This window comes from Dermacentor silvarum, chromosome 9 (assembly GCF_013339745.2).
Source record: "Dermacentor silvarum isolate Dsil-2018 chromosome 9, BIME_Dsil_1.4, whole genome shotgun sequence".
In the NCBI taxonomy this organism is placed as follows: domain Eukaryota; kingdom Metazoa; phylum Arthropoda; class Arachnida; order Ixodida; family Ixodidae; genus Dermacentor; species Dermacentor silvarum.
In genome coordinates this window covers 27,128,218-27,145,012 of record NC_051162.1, presented here as the reverse complement: position 1 = coordinate 27,145,012, position 16,795 = coordinate 27,128,218, and the positions used below count along the sequence as shown (strand labels likewise).

Sequence of the window (16,795 nt, the reverse complement as noted above, 5' to 3'; positions counted from 1 at the left end):
CAGCGATGCGACCGGAAAGAGCACGTCATTGCTTATGCGAGTGATACGTTAAGTAAGCCTGAACGAAATTATGGCGTTACGGAACAAGAATGCCTAGCGGTCATTTTTGCTGCGCAACGTTTCCTCTCGTACGTGTGTCGACACCCATTCCCAATCGTCACAGATCAGTATTCGTTGTGCTGGCTTGTAAACCTTCGTTATCCGTCTGGTCGACTCACGCTTTGGGCGTCTGGGTGTCTACGTCTCCAGGAGAACAACTTCACAGTTTCATACAAGAGTGGTCGCCGACACATTGATGCTGACTGCCTTTCGCGAATGCCGCTACATTGGACTCTTTGTGATGCGGATAACTTTGATCATTTGATTGCTTCTTTGGCACCTGCATTTTATGATAAAGAGACCTTTGAGGAGTAGCAGCGAGAAGACTGAAGCTTAGAGCCGCTTTTCAATGCTGCGCATGACCCCACAACAAGCCGATGCTATTCTGGTCGTGATGGCCTGCTCTACAGCAGGAATTTCGCAACCACTGGTTCCCGCTTCCTCCTTGTAGTTCCAGAGAAGCTACCCTCCACTTTTCTGCTGGCCATGCATGACGATCCTTCCTGCAGACATCTAGGATTTCATCGTGCCCAAGAACGGTTTTACAGGCCCCGAATGCGTCGGTTGACTGAAATGTATGTGGCCAGTTGCGTTCACTGTCAGGCCCACAAGCAGGCCTACGACGCCAGCCGTACTCCTACAACCACTGACACCTCCATGCTCTCCTTTAGAGCAAGTTGGAATTGATCTCATGGGTTTCTTTCCCCGCTCATCGAAAGGGAACCGTTGGATCATCATATGTGCCTACCATCTGAGCCGGTACTGCTAGACGGCTGCTTTGCAATCTCCCACCACCAGCCTAGATTATTTTTTTCTGCTGCAGTCGATCATTTTATGTCACGGCTTTCCTGGAGTCATCATCAGCTACCGCGGCCGCCAGTTTACCGCAGATATCATAGAAGAGCTTCTGCGATTGTGCGCTTCCAGCTTTCGCCACTCGACACCGTATCACCCCCAAATTAATGGGCTGACCGGGCGTACCAACCGCACAGTGGTGAAAATGTCCATGCGCGTCGCATCGGGCCATAAAGACTAGGACGACATTTTGCCCTTCATTACATACGCCTTTAACACTTCAAAGCACGAGATTACTGGCTACAGCCTGTCTTTCTTCCTCGACGCTCGTCTGCGACGTCACACACTGGACACCATATTTCCTTTCTCCACCCACTGACGACCTCACCATAGCAGAGACTCTGTGTTTTGCTCAAGAAGCTCGACGCTTGGCCCGCATGCGTACTCTGGCTTCGCAAGATCGGTCAAAAGCACAGTAAGACAGGCACCACCGGGACGTCACCTATTTTCCAGGGGATCTAGTCTGGCTATGGTGTCTTGTGCGCAAACGTGGCCTGTGTCAGAAACTTCTCGCTGACTGTAGTGGCCCGTACGTTGTTGTTGACCAGCTCTGTGAAGTAAATTATCGACTGGCGCGTCTCACTCCAACTGGACAGCGCTTAGCCAAGACTGAGGTTGTGCACGTCGCTCGTCTGAAGCCCTTAACTAAGAGAACTTAAATTACTTGGCCGGCGGGTTTCGTATTTGAGGGGAGAAATATTGCCGCATGAGTGGAAGACGAAGAAGTGAAAGCGGAGAAAAACGAAGAAACCGAAACAAGACGTTTTTGCCCATCTGGGGCTCGCACTGAAGTCTATTCAATGAACCCCGTTTCTTCAGCGTCGTAAGGATATATATAAAATAAGTTATAGCTGCAACACAGAACATTAGTTGCCTTGCTTTATGGAAAAACTCGGCACTACACAAAATATTTTATTGTTCCAAACCTACTTACCTACAGAGTGCATGCTTCTTTGGTGTAAGACTGCACTCACAATGTACAGCTAAACGAATTAAACTAAGTGGTAACCTAAAGAAACTAAGGTGAACCGTCTCTAATTCACGGAGAGGTAGCTTCACGCTCAGGTGGCTCATGAAACAGTACCCTGTGCCAAAAAATGGTGGTGACCATCATGTGCAGTGCCTCGGAGAAATGCGTGAAGCATTAAGACAATATCTGCTTTCCTGTTCTTGCTCATGCCACAGCAACCGATTAATCATGATTAATTAATTAATAAAAACATTTGAGAGTACAATAGCCCCCGCCCCCTGACACTAAGCACTGTTTACAGCCACCACGACCGCTCTCTCAACAAACAAAACACTACGCCATGCTTGACTACCTATCTCCTCCCCGAATGAAAATAGATTTTGATTCTTGGACTGACAGCATTAGCATGAGAAAGACATACATAACCCAACGCGAAAGATGATAAGAAAATAACTTTGCCGATGCAAAGCTCTTTTCTGTGTCACTGTAGCACCACAAAATGTGTTCTTCAGCTCGGTATATATTTATACAAGCACAATATATATACATATATATATATATATATGAGTTTCCTGCAAGTGGAACATGCTGGACCCGACGTAACAGATGCAGGAAGGAGACGACAAGCTCTTGGGAAATAAGACGTATTTACAGAACCTTTTCGGCTGCTGGACCAGTCTTCGTCAGAGTACAGTAGCGCAGTAGTTTCTGTACTCTGGCAAAGGCTGGCCCACCAGCCGAAAACGACAAGTACGTCTTATTTCCAAAAAGCTCGTCGTCTCCTTCCACTATATATATATAAGGCCAGCAGTGCAGTTTTTTTTCGTGCACAGCGCTGAACGTACCCTGCAGAAAAGGGGATAGAATGCCTAACGTTAGGCTCGACGACTTGCGAATACTACAATGAAAACCTTACCCAAGCGCCTGTCAATGCACTGACTGCTTTCTTCTTTTCTCTTTTTTACATATGGACTGCCAATCAAGGTGCTGGTGGAAGGAATCCCGCTAGGCAACCTGAGCTTCACAGAGGACTGCCTCCAGCTGAACGTATGGGTCCCAGAGGTCGCGATTACCCCAGGTTCGCGTCGGCCTGTACTTGTGTGGATCCACGGAGGAGCCTTCACCTTAGGCAGCGCGAATATGGCGAACAGTAGCGGCGTCTTCCTCGCCGCGCTGGGCGATGTAGTCGTCGTGTCCGTGAATTACCGTCTTGGCATCCTGGGCTTCATGAACGCGAACTCTCCTGAGGCGCCAGGCAATGTTGGCCTCCTGGATCAGAACATGGCTCTGAAGTGGGTGCAGCGGAACATCGGACATTTCGGAGGTGACCCCGAGCGAGTGACGTTGCTCGGGGAGAGCGCAGGCTCAATGAGCGTGCACGCGCAAATTATGTCGCCATTAAGCGAAGGCCTCTTCAAGAGGGCAGTTTTGATGAGCGGTACCATGTATAGCTTAGACACGTGGGACACAGTTCCGGAAAGCATGGTCAAGGCAGACAAGGTCGCTAACGCTGTTGGCTGCTCCAACGGTAGAACCATCGAGCTGTCATCTAATGCGGAAGAAATCGTGGACTGCATGAGAAACAAATCCGCTGATGAGCTCGTCATGGCTTCTAAGGAGGTGACGGTACCAAAGCTGGCCCCATTTGCGCCTACTTATCACAACGAGTTCCTTCCCCGAAATCCATTCTTGGCCCTGAAGCGTGGTTTCTTCTCATCTGTGGACGTCTTAGCTGGCGTAACTTCAGACGAAGGAGCTGCGTTTCTCCTGTTCCCGTTGGTTCACGAGCTTTTGGTGGAAGACATTCGAGGTTCGCCACCAGAGGAGCTTATTAGGTCTCTTCGCAGCGCATTATGGCGAGTGCTTAAAGATGACATACCGAATACATTAGAAATGTACACCGAGGAAGCACCAAAGGACGATAACAACGCACTGAGACGCCAATACATCGACTACGTGTCCGACAGATTGTTCAACTGCCCTCTGCAGTTCTTCGCGGAAAATCACAGCCGAAGGGGCAACAAGGTTTTCACGTATGTGTTCGCCGACAAGCCGGAGATGTTTCCACTGCCTGGGTGGATGGGAATGCCCCACGGCATCGACGTAGCCTTCATGTTTGGTCACCTCTACGCAGCAAATCCTGATTCGCCAGATGGTCGCATCTCTGAGGTCTTTATTAGACTGCTGGCCAGCTTCAGCGAAAACGGGTGCGTTGCTTTCCTTCTATTTCTAGAGGACAGTTTAAATCGTCTGAGCAGTAACATTTCTTGATAATTAACCTCCTTGCGCTATCAAGAAAACCAAAATGGCCATGCGGATAGATTAGAGGTGTGCATCGACGCATAACTAACATTGAAATAGAGAGAGTCAGAAAGAGACAAATTTTAATTTTGATGGGGCACGGAGAGGGGTGGATTCACGTAGTGGGTCAGCGTCGGTGGCAGCACTTTCGGCTCTGGTGGTCAGCTTTCGCGGATCCTCCACTGCCGAGCTGGTCAGCACCACCTCTCACTGCTTGCGCGTTGCGTTTCGGTTGGGGGAGTTATTAGGGATTTTTTTTGGCATGCTCCATGTGGTAGCTCGCTCTGTACAGAAAGGAGAAATGGGTCCTTCCTTTTTTTAGCATACATTGAAGATTGTGTGCTAATGCCAATTGTCATAGTTGTCGTCTCATCAAGCACAGAAAACAACACATATATCTACTTCGAGCAACGCAAACCATGTGGAACTTATCGAATTTATATGGCCACCTGTCGCGAATAACGGCAGTGGCACATTCATGCACCTAATGTTCACGTACTGTACTGACGCGTTCAACGCTCAAAAATCAATGATCCTCTATATATTATTGTATGCATTCTCAGCATAAGAGGGAATCATATTTCATGAACAAACGCTGATAGTAATTGAGTAACTTCGCGCTGACTACATCGAAAGCTTTATTGACAAAGTATTCTAGGCACCTACGAAAGAATAGTACATCACTGTCACAGCAGTGAAAAGAAGATTATGTCTCTGAGGAATATAAATCAAAGTATAGCAGGGTTAACATCGATACACCTCGCTTCGTACATTTGCAATCTCCAAAAACGAATAAAACGCATGCAGTGAAATGGCCACGGGCAATAATGAAATCAAGGCGCTAAAAAAATTATCTGCGAGCACAGAATGAATAAATAACAAAAAAAAGCTCATTGTAGGCGGGCTCAGGAAGTAAGAATCCTTTGCTTACCTTGTGTAAACGAGATTTGACAAGCCTCACTCTAACTGTGCACGGCTTCATTCCGAAGGGTTTGATGTTGCTTCTTGCTTGTGAATAACTCAAGCAGAGGGAAGGGTATATAATTTCGCAAATGCCGCTTGAACTGGAAGCTGCGATTTTATTGCAATAGCAATTATATGGACACTACAAAGCGGATTTCTGCCGTCGGCGTCGCCGTCGCCGTGAGGTTCCGTATGACGTCAACGGCGATGAAATCGTCGCCGCGATCCGGGCGCTTTATGTGCGAGTGCAAAGGGCGCGAGGGACGCGCGCTTTCACGGGGAGCGAACGCACGTCGGAGCAAACGCCCGTTCTGCGCCGTGCTCCCTGAAGGGGTGCAGAATTAGGCGTCTCTTTCCTCCATTCCATATATAGAGAGCAAACGCGACTTTTCCCATCGCGCGAAAGGCTGTGGGGGGACGGGAGGGAGGGAGGGGAGGCGACGTTTAGCTGCGGCACCAAATGAGTAATTATATAAAAACGCCGCGCGCGTTCGGTGTGAACGCGGGCAAAAAGCCGACGGCGTCGACAACACTTCTGCGCGTGGCTGGTGCTGCTGCATGTCCAAGTTTATACAGCTGATAAAACTACTATCCTTACTACGTATAGCTCTCTACTAAGTTGCTATCGCAATTGATGCTTCGCCTTTCGGGTGAAACTGCTACAATGTTTTTAACGAAGTTCCAGTCGCAGCACGGCAGTTTCAGCTTTGTCACTAGCAAGAGTTACCAGAAGTGTAGGACTGCGCGACTTGCTGTGACTCTTCTTCGTAATTAAACGTAAATTTGCTGTGACTACGACTTGCTGTGACTCTTCTTCGTAATTCTTCGAATTAAACGTAAAAGATGTTTAATTCGTTGGATTCTTAATGCCCGTGCAGTGTAGAACTCAAGGCCGCACTAATCGACTCGCGACAATTCAAAAATTACTGCAAGGAGCTGTGCTTACGAGCCCCAGCTAACGAAGTTATCTCTGAGTGAGACCACGGGGGCCGCAAGCGAAGTTGAAGTTAACCTTAACCTGCAACGCAGACAACGTGGTGGTAGAACAACCCTGCTGGTGGACTTCTACCATAAGTTTCGCTGCACTATGGGGCTCCTGCTTTTCCCAGGGGGCGCTGCAAAAATGGTGCTAAAGAGCATCCTCTGTCCTGAACTGGGTAGTACCAAGCCCGGTCGTCTGCTTCGGAAAGCACGTTTACAATATGGACCCGCCACTATCGGTTGTGTTGTACCACGGCTTGCAGCGAATATCGGCCACCGAAGATTTTTGCAGGGGTGGCACGCTGCATAAAGGGAAGAAATTATGCAACGCCGAATACGTCCACGCTGTTCAAGAAATAAGCGGCGAAGTTTAAGCGCGGTGTCAATCGCAAGTGAAGCGAGTCGCGGTTTTCACGCTGCTAGATTCAGGCACACAAATGTGAGGAAATGCTCGCTATAAATGAATTCACAGCAGCGATAATCAGACATCATGTGTACGGAACTATTTGATCCCACGGCGGGGCGCGCCGCGACGGCAGCTGTCTTTCAGCTTGCCGCGATGTACGAACTGCTCGAGCGCACGATCGTACGCACCGCGATGGACCGGTCTTTCAGCATGTCGCGAAATGGCAGGCCTCCTGCAATCTTTGTTGACTGCATGCCGCTAGACAAGTAGTTATCCCTCCGCTGTAGTAGAAGCCATCTGTCTCTTTAACAACTAATAAATGATGGAGTGCATATGAGCTCACAGTAGCATAGTATGTGTGAACCGCGCTGCAGCGCGAGCTCGTGCGCTGCTCGCTTCATGTAGGTTTAATGACAACGCTCGAACATCGATGTGCTGTAATCCATACTGCCTTGCTGCGCTGCCTCAACATGCTGGTCAAGAATGAGCACATTTAACTATCAAACCTGTGCTGCTCGTAGTGAGGTTGTGAAGTTATAAAGCGCGCCCGACGCTCCGCTTCGTGAGACCTTGAAGAAAAACGGTAGAATCTGATGTTGGGATTCGGGCCTTCTTGATCGTGGCGGCGATTTTGTCGCCCGCACACTTTATACGGAACCTCCTGGTTCCGTATAAAATGCTCCTTGACTGTCCATATAATTGATTAAAAAAGTGAGGTATATGAGCTGCTGTAACTGTGTCATTACGTCTAATGAAGTGTTGCTTTTCGCAAAGTCAAGCTAAGCTTATGTGGTGTCTCCTAATGTATGTTTGCAATTTTCAATTTCTAAAGCGCGTCAGTTGCCTTTTTACAGCGTCAGCTGTTATGGGCTCATTCCAATAGCCGTTTCTGGTCGCGATGATGCCGCCGCCGCCCCGCGTAACCGCTATCGCCGGAAATGCAAAAACATGTACCCGCTCTCCGCCGCGATCGAACCCAGGCCCGCTTCGTGGGAGTCGGATATTTTACCACTGAGCCACGCAAGCGCTTGCTATCAGGCAGAAGAAAAATTCCCTTTATACGCGCCCTATAGGCCGGCGCGCAGGCGCAGACGACCAGAGCCTCTGCCAGTATGGTGGCGCCATCTAGTTAATGTGCCTGCAACCGCCGCGGGCGACGAGATGCAATTCAGACAAGGCGCGCAATCAACGCTATCCCGATGTTAGATGTGCGCCACGTATTCTGGACACCTCTTCGGTACACGTTATGGCGTCTCCTCGCAAGGTACGAACCACTGCTGAAGAAGCGAATCGTAGAGCCACGTGCACGGCTACAACCAGGCATCATCGGGCTCAGCAGACTGCTGTGCAGAGAGCATTAGAAGCCGCAGCTCGCTGTCGACGCCGGGTGGACAGTTCAGATCATTCTCGTCAAAATCGAGGCGAAGACACTTTGCCGCGTAGGCACTGTTGTCCGTGGTGCCGAAATTGGAGCTACTCTTGCGCCGCTCAACCAGCTTACGCTGTGACTGTGCTGCGTGTGCCGCGCAGCCCTGTGACTTTTTTGGTAATTGATGCTCCTTTGCGAAATATTTCATCAAATTTTGTCTTTTCAACAGGATTCCCGAACTTCCCAACAATGAGACGTGGCCACAATACAGCAAGGACTTGCCAAGCACAATCGTTATGAAGAACGGCCTATTTAACGAGACACAGGGATTCCGCTCAAGCTACTGTGAACGCTGGAGGCCTTTGTATTAAATGTGTCACTCCACAACTGACTCCACAATTGCACTGCCTTGACTGTACTAGAAATAAATCATACAGCTCAGGCTGACCACTTCGCCTGTTCTGCAAATAAAATGTATCTCTCTAAAATGGTAAAGCTAAGCGCAACAGACGAGGAACGCTGAAACGTCAGATAGCATCGGAATGTCCCTTTTTCGTGGGTACATTGTTGTAAAAAAAATTGGTTGACACTTCTTGCAAAGGAATTGGTCACAACACCAAACTGAAACGTATAGTCTGACAAGCAGCGACATATTTTTTGCACATTCACAAATACAAAGCTATCAATATGGATGGAATTGTAATTACCTAGTTTCGCCTGAAGGTCGAAGCAAAGACAGTAATAGCAAGCACGCGAGGCCTGTGCTGCTTCGCAGCGTGAACAGCAACCCAAAGGGTGCCAGGCATTATATTATATTTATTTATTTACTTATTTATTTATCTTCAGTAGCCCTAAGGGTATAAATACATTACAGAGGGGAGGGGCATACAAAGTAAAAGTGAACACAAAAATAATAACATAAAGATAACATAAAGATCGAAGCATTACACAGAATTATACAAAACATATACAGCATATACGAAGCATTAGACCGAATAATTACATACTGACATAAAGCCCACAAGAACGTAATGTGTGGTACTACAATAAGCTTGATAGGGCATTTTTAAAGGCAGTTCAATCAGCTATGTCCGTTATGAAGGCGGGTAAGTAACTCCAGTCCCTTGCTGTTCTAGGGACAAAAGATTGCGAGCCAGTAGTAGTTGAAAAATACGGTATCTTAACCTTATGGGGATGATCAAGCCGGTGTGAGCGAAATTCCGCTGGTAGGATCAACAAGGATCGAAGAGCGGGGTTGTGGCAGTACATTTTGTGAAAAAGACAAACGCGTGACTGCTTTCTACGGTTGGCCAGGGAAGGAAGACCAAGAGTAGCTTTCATTTCTGTGACACTGGCACTGCGATTATAGTTAGCTGAAATAAAGCGAGCGGAGCGATTTTGCACTGCCTCTATGCCCTGTATCAATGTAGAGTGATGCGGATCCCACACAGACGAGGCGTATTCTAGCTGGGGCCGAACGTAAGTTGTATAAAGTAACAGTTTTAGTGACAGCGGGGCAAGGTAAAGTTTCTATTTAAGTAACCTAAAGTTTGGTTCGCTTTAGCTACTAAATAATCAACGTGATGTTTCCATGATAAGTCACTGCATATGTAAACACCAAGATAGCGATAGGAAGCTGTGGTTTGCAGGGAGTTGTTAAGAAAGTAGGACGGAGAGATAACATCACGCCTAGTTACGCGCATGCTTTTGCATTTAGCAACGTTTAATTCCATATGCCACGTTTGGCACCACTCTGCTTACGATATTTAGATCGTTCTGAAGTGATGTTACGTCGGAAGCGTTGGCTATTTTCCGGTAAATGACACAGTTGTCGGCGAATAAACAGGCTGTAACATACTGGATGCGACAAGAAAGAAATTCGCGAATCCAATCAAGTACTTGTGGGTCAATATTTAACGCATTTAGTTTATGTAACCGTAAGGAGTGATTAACTTTATCAAAAGCCTTGGCGAAATCTAAAAAAATACAATCTACAAAAAATCCGGAGTCAATATACTCATGTAAGTTGTTTGTGAAGGTGATAAGTTGGGTTTCACACGAGAAAAACTTACGGAAGCCAAGTTGCGAAGTCGAGAAAAAACTGTTATCCAGGTAGTTGGCAAGATGTGTGAAAATGATATGTTCAAAAATCTTACATGGAACTGACGTGAGTGAAATAGGTCGAAAGTTTAACGGGCTATTTCGTTTACCTGATTAGACAATTGGCACAATTTTACCTATTTTCCAGTCGCCTGGTAAAGTACAAGAGTCATACGATTGTGAAAAAAAGACACTGTAGAATAATTGAACAGGACTCTTTCGTGTTTTTGAGGAATTCCGTATTAATCTGATCTGTTCCACAAGTGGAACTTAGTTTTAGTTTGTCGATTATTTTTGCGATTCCAGCTGCATCAAAAACTATCGGATGCATGGGAAGGTAACCGAATCGTGGAAGGTTAGGCGTCGCAAGCGATTTCGCAGATGAAAATGATTGAACGAAGGTATCATTCAATACAGAGGCATTCAGGGATGGTGGTACGGGTTCACCAGATGGATAGGATAATGTTAAATTATGGTCATTGTTGTTTTTTGAACGCATTCCAAAAGCTTTTTGGGTTAGTTTTCAGCATTTTTGGAAGAGTGGTGTTGAAAAATGAATATTTGATACATTTCAAAGCGGAAAGGTACGTTGAGGCGACTGTTTTGTACAATAACCAATGAGATGTCTTTTGAGAAGTTTTTGCTCTTCGAAAGAAACGTTTCTTTTTGTTAGCAAGACGGTTTATGTGCCCATTGTACCAAGGTGCGTTATTGCTGGAGAATATACGTCGAATAGGTACATATTTCTGAATTTGTTTTGAAACTGTAGTTTTAAACATATTCCAATTTGTTTGTACTGATCGCTCGAATGCGCCAGGTAGAAAAGAATCCAGAAATAATGCAAGTTCCTCAATAATAGCAATATAGTTAGCTTTCCCATAATATCTAATAGTCTTGAACCGTTTGCATGTTTTTGGATGTGTAATAACTAGGTTGAAGGTCAAAATGTCATGGTCGCTAAGGCCAGGTAAGTGGGTGACTGAAGGGACGGTGTCATTCACTGACATCAGAACAAGATCTAAAAGGGACGATGAGTTTCGTGTGGCACGTGTGGGCAAGACAACTATCTGTGATAGATTGAAGTCAGCACAAAGAGATATAAAATTATTAGACTCGGTTGATGAGGGATTCGAAAATGGGCACATGGCAGACCAAACAATGTTGGGAAAGTTAAAATCACCCATAAGTAGTAGTTCAGCACCAGGATATTGTACCGTAACTTGGTTTAAACAGTCGTGAAGACTTTCACTAAATGATGCACTGCTCGATGGCGCGCGGTGACAAACACCGATAATAATATTTTTAAAGTTCGTGCACAGAACACACCATACTGCCTCCAAATCACTAGTAATGGGAATAGCAGAACTACTAAGGTTTCCATTAATTGCAAGTAACACACCGCCGCCAATGGAATTAGTGCGGTCATTGCGATAGATTTGATATTTTCTATGGCAGTGTAGCAATTCAGTATTGGACACCTTAGCGGACAACCATGTTTCAGTAATGGCTGTGATATCAGCGTTACAGTCATCGATTAGACTACATAATTCATCTCTTTTCGGCTGTAGACTGCGTATGTTAGTAAATAGTACAGCTAAGTTAGTCTTGCATGCTTTCTTTGAGCCGCAACCCCTAACGCTTCCCTATCGCTTTTTTGTCTGCACCAAACGTCTAGATCGAAGGAGAGGGGCAGACTGTTCGCTTTCGTGGTTATTTGATAGACCGATTTCTTGAACGGAATCATCGTCCACGTTGAAATAATAAGATTTCCCTCCAGTAAACAGTTTCTTATATCGCAACCGATAAGGAGCCTGAAGGCTTTTGCCAAACTCGGCCAGTTTTTTCCTGGCAAATCGTGTCGCAGGGCAGAAGTCCTCACTTATGAACACAGATGTTTCTTTGAATTCCGGGCGTTTCTGAGAGGATTTGTTCCTTTGTTTTATAGGCGGAAAAGTTAACAATCAAGGGACGCTTTTCACCAGCGGAAAAACGACCAATCCTGTGAGCTCTTGCAATGTTGTCACTGGTTATGTTAAGATTTAGCGTTTCATTAATGATTTCTAACACTTTTTTCTCAGACTGGGAAGCGTTCTCTGAGGCATCATCTTGTATTCCATAGAACACAAGATTTTCGCGGCGGGAGCGGTCTTCTGCATCGTCAAGCCGTACATGCAAGTCACTTGACACTTTCGCGAAATTTTGCACTGTTTCGCGTAATTCATTTACTTCGCTCTGCCAATGATCAATGTTTGCCGTCTGGCTTTCAACTTTTTCAAGCCTTTCACTGATGTCAGAGATCGCCGTAGCGACTGTTTTATGCTCAGTTTTAAGCTCAACAATCGCGTCAGAAATCTTTTGTGGTACATCTTCCATTCTAATGGTCCTCTGATTTAAATCTTTCATAGCTCTCAGAATTTCACTTAAAGGTTCTGGTTGTTCCTTAGGGGGACCAGGGTTACTTTCTACGTGGCCACATAACATAAGCAATAATGAACAGAACGGTGCATTAATGGCTTCTGGGCATGGAAGCACGAGAATGAAAGCATTGTTAGACTTAAAACAAGCGTAGGTAATATAGCAACGATTACCAACCTGCAAGAAGAGCGGAAAAATCCGTAAGCCCTCATTCCGTACGTGCTTCCATGCCCACTGACGAGTTAATTCGCAGCGCCGAGGTTTATCTGTCCCGCCACAGGCACTGTTGATAGCGTTGCGGCTGCGCACTGATGTTCCAGTCTGGAATGCAGCGAAGTGCACGCGTACTGGCGATGCAAGCCAGAAGTTGGCCCGAAAGGTAAAGCCTGAGAACTCAGGCAAGGCACTTGTGTAGTCGAGATTTCTTCGGCGACACATCCGTCGAAGGCAGGAGCAGGCGAGTTGCTGCAGAATTCCATGTGAACCACCGCAACAGAAATGCTCCAGTCGAAGGACAGGAAGCCAAAGAACTGCAAGAAGAGCGAAAAAGTGCGTAAGCCGTTCATTCCGTACGTGCTTCCATGCCCACTCCATAGATATATACGACGCGGCAGTCAGTTCGTATATGGCGATACTGCGTGGTTGAAACTCCAGTGGAATCGCGCGCAAGCGCACATACACGTGTTCAAAGGTGAGCAGACGCACGAAAATGGTGTGAATCACCGCGGCGCCATCGAAAGGTGACGCTTATAGGTGTCAACCTTCCGGTTGTTTTTAGAGCGCAGCTCTTACGCGACCATTCCTGCGTTGAGCGTCGGGGTGCCTTGGTGTCTCTCGGCGCTGTTCCTCGGCGTAACTGAGCGAACGAACACCGCGAAGGATGAAAGCGAACGCGGAGAGTAGCAGGAGATGAAAGCCGGCGACAGCAGAGAGAGAACGAGGAGGAAAGTGAATGAGGAGCCTGCACCGGAGCCATGAGGTGGGAAGCGGAGGAGATTGGCATGGTGAAAGCGTGAGAAGAAAAGCGTAGGGCCACGCAAGACGGGCTTTGCGACGACGACCGCTATGAGATGGTAACAGAGTAGCGTGCTGTCGTCTGTTCACCAGTGGCATGCGGCAAGCGCGTCCAACTATACCATATAGGAAAACAAAGCGCTGCCTGAGCAAAGGTCGGTCTTCGGCGGCTGCCCACCCGTCACCCACGCGCTGCCTCTCGCGATCTCCCGACTAGTGAGGCAGTCGCACCAGACTTCGCTCCATTTGCAACGCGCCTAATGAGACAGATTGCCCGCGCCAGCCAACATATGGCGAAATGAAAGCATGTATACAGCTGCACTCAAATTTTACATTAGAGAGTCTTGTAATCGTCGGCGAAAACTTTTTGCTGCTGAATTAGTGTTAAAACAAATAGTACGTACTACCAAAACATGATTATTACAATAAATATAGCACACCATGAACACAATTCATTTATTAAAGCCAAGCATTCTAACCTTTGTACTTCTACTATCCTAAACATTAAGCAGGCGCAAAACGGCAAATTATCGCCAGTGCGCGGAGTGGAGGAGTAAAGATGATGGAGTGCCTGTGTACATGAGGCAGATTTTCGGTGGAGCCCGGCATAAAACAATTCGGTGTCGAATAGAATGTGTACCAACTTGCCCATAGTTCTTTTCGTTAGCTGGAATTTAAATCATTTGGACGACAGTATGCCTTCATATTGTTTTTCTTTGGAGTCGTGGTCATATACGCTGTTTATTTTCGCGCCCTCGATAACCTTACAGAACCATCTACACACGGCAAGGGCTATGCTTGAACGCTAATAGGCGACAAAATCACAGTGAACATTTTCTTTTATATTCTAACGTGGCAAAGAGGAGATAGAAGAGGAGGAGAACGAAGAACTCAGCAGCAGCCACGGCTACATTTCGGTGGCGACATCGTGGCGACCTCTTTTGGTGGAGGTGCTGGGTACCCCCGACCACCACGCAACACGGACAACACGGTTCTCCAACCTCCTGATCTGCGTCGAAGCCGCCGAATCACGGGATTGGCTGCATTACTTCCGGTGTTTCAGATGTCCCACACCAAAGCCAACACTCGCACGGAACCAGCGGCATCTTCGACCCAAATAATGGCTAGTCCGTAGCAGCGCCAGCATCTGGTAGAGCCTCGCGCATTCGGAGGGAAGCCCGGCGAGGACGTCGAAGAATGGCTTAACCACTACGAACGGGTGAGCAAGCACTATCGTTGGGACAGCGTAACGCGACTCTCCAACGTAGTCTTCTTTCTGATGGACACGGCGCTCGTGTGGTTCGATAACCACGAGGAAACTGACAACGTGGGATCGTTTCACGTCCGAAATCAAGGAGCGTTTCGGCGATTCAATCGCAAAGAAGAAGCGGGCCGAGCAAACGCTCCTTCAATAAGCTCAAGTTCCGGGCGAGACGCGCACGACCTACATCGAAAACGTGCTCAAGCTGTGCAGGACGGCCAATCCTCGTATGTCAGAGGAGGACAAAGTTGGCCATTTGTTGAAGGGAATCGCGGAAGACGTTTACAACTTCCTCATTGGTAAAGAGATTCGTGGCTCAGTCGCCGACGTAATACGTCAATGTCGTACCTTTTAGGCTATCAAACTGCGCCGCATAATCCCGAAGTTTGGCCGGCTAGCAAACGTAAGAACTGTTGCAAGCATTGAAGACGACATCCCATCAGTAGATCTCGCGACGACCATTAGACCGCACGGTGTGAGAGGAGCTACGTCGTTGCACGGAATTGAACAATGAAATCCGTGATAGTCAACATCCGTACAATCCTCCACCAGCTCCCCTTTCCATCGGTGCAACGACTGTCGAGGAGTACCGCTCGAGAAGGCCAATGAGAACGCCACAGAACTACCACCGGGAAACCGGCTACGAGCGTGCTGAGGGATATGCCCGTTGTTCAGCAACGGCCTACTCGGAGCGACGGACATACCCATCCTACCCGAACGTTAGCCGCGAGCTTCCAGTGCGTTATACCAGCGGTGTCACAGGACACATCTCTCGATTTTGTCGTCAGCGTCGTTGGGCACCGAAGTGGTACGAGTCACAGCTATGGCACTGAACGTCCTAACTTCAACAATTCCTGGCCTCCACGCTCCTTTACTTCGTCGACGACCTTCCCCATCAACAGTCCTCGGCGGAATCACCACAGCGACTCGCCCGTTTCAGACCGCAGTCTCACTCCACCTTCTTCATGTCAACGTCGCTCTCCTCCTCTTCTATCTCCTCTTTGCCACCTTACAATATTAAAAATATCAGGGACATTGGAATCAAGTCCCTTTGGCTATCTAATTCTGGTACGGTACAACAGCTAAATTACCTGCACTGTATAATATGAAGACCCAATCCTGAAATATATACGGATAAGGAAAATACTGATAAAATTTTGCTCGCTTTTGTTTATTTCTGAATATGTCACACCCACTACGCGCAATCGGCATAGCTTTATGATAGATATTCCCTCATGTCTAAACAGCAACGAAATATTTAGGGCAAAATCGAAGTAAAATATAAATGGCATGTCGTACTATGTATTTATCAGGGAAGCTGGTTTTATACTATCAGGAATCCCTAAACACATAATCGAAAATTCTTACGATGACGACCAAGAGAGGTGGTTCCCAACAGAAGAATGTCAGGCACAGAAATACAGTGAAACGGTGCTTCCAGAATATTTTATCAGGAATGACCAATGGCAATTTATTAACCAGTAATTGTAAATTTCCTCAAGGCTACCAAAAAAACAGGCACAATATTGGCAGACAGGCTGTATCAAATTACTAGGCTTGGGTAAGACTGCACAATCGACTCATAAGATTTTGCTAATAATTTCCATTCACCACGGCGTTCCGAAACATGAGCTATGAGAGGAAACATGTGAGTGCTCGTCTGCTTCCTTTTCTTCCTTGTGTCCTGTGTTGTTGCGCAATTTGTACCAGAGCATGCGTGCCATATTGCGGCTCATGAGAAAGTCATCAACCACACTGCCGTTGTTGGGAGTGACTGCTCTTCCAACAGACGGCTGCTCATGTATGAGCTTCGCCGGCGGCCTGTATATGTATTCCGTGGGGCATACGTTTGGAAAGGTAATGGGTCACTCCTTAACACTGAGAGCCTGTCTCAACCGTTTTCTATAAGTTAACCATGAATAAGGCTTAAACAAGGCTTTGACTTTCCTCTCTGGGAAAAATCCTAAAGCCAGATTCATACTTCGTAATTTCAGGGCAACAAAAACAATCTGCATTGGTTTGTGCCCCCCACCAGCATAGGTCGGCAGTAATAAACGGAAC

The 16,795-nt window shown here is 47.0% G+C and overlaps 1 protein-coding gene across 1 annotated transcript in view; it reads left to right on the top strand.

Moving 5' to 3' along the window:
* The window catches only part of LOC119465175 (acetylcholinesterase), a 32,185-nt gene extending 23,854 nt beyond the window's left edge, over positions 1 to 8,331 (top strand). The window contains exons 3-4 of the mRNA XM_037725972.2: positions 2,909 to 4,131; positions 8,174 to 8,331. Of these exons, the coding sequence (XP_037581900.1) occupies positions 2,909 to 4,131; positions 8,174 to 8,315 (1,365 nt within the window). The 3' untranslated portion in view covers positions 8,316 to 8,331. The remainder of the gene's footprint in view (positions 1 to 2,908; positions 4,132 to 8,173) is intronic.
* Positions 8,332 to 16,795: the final 8,464 nt, after the last annotated feature.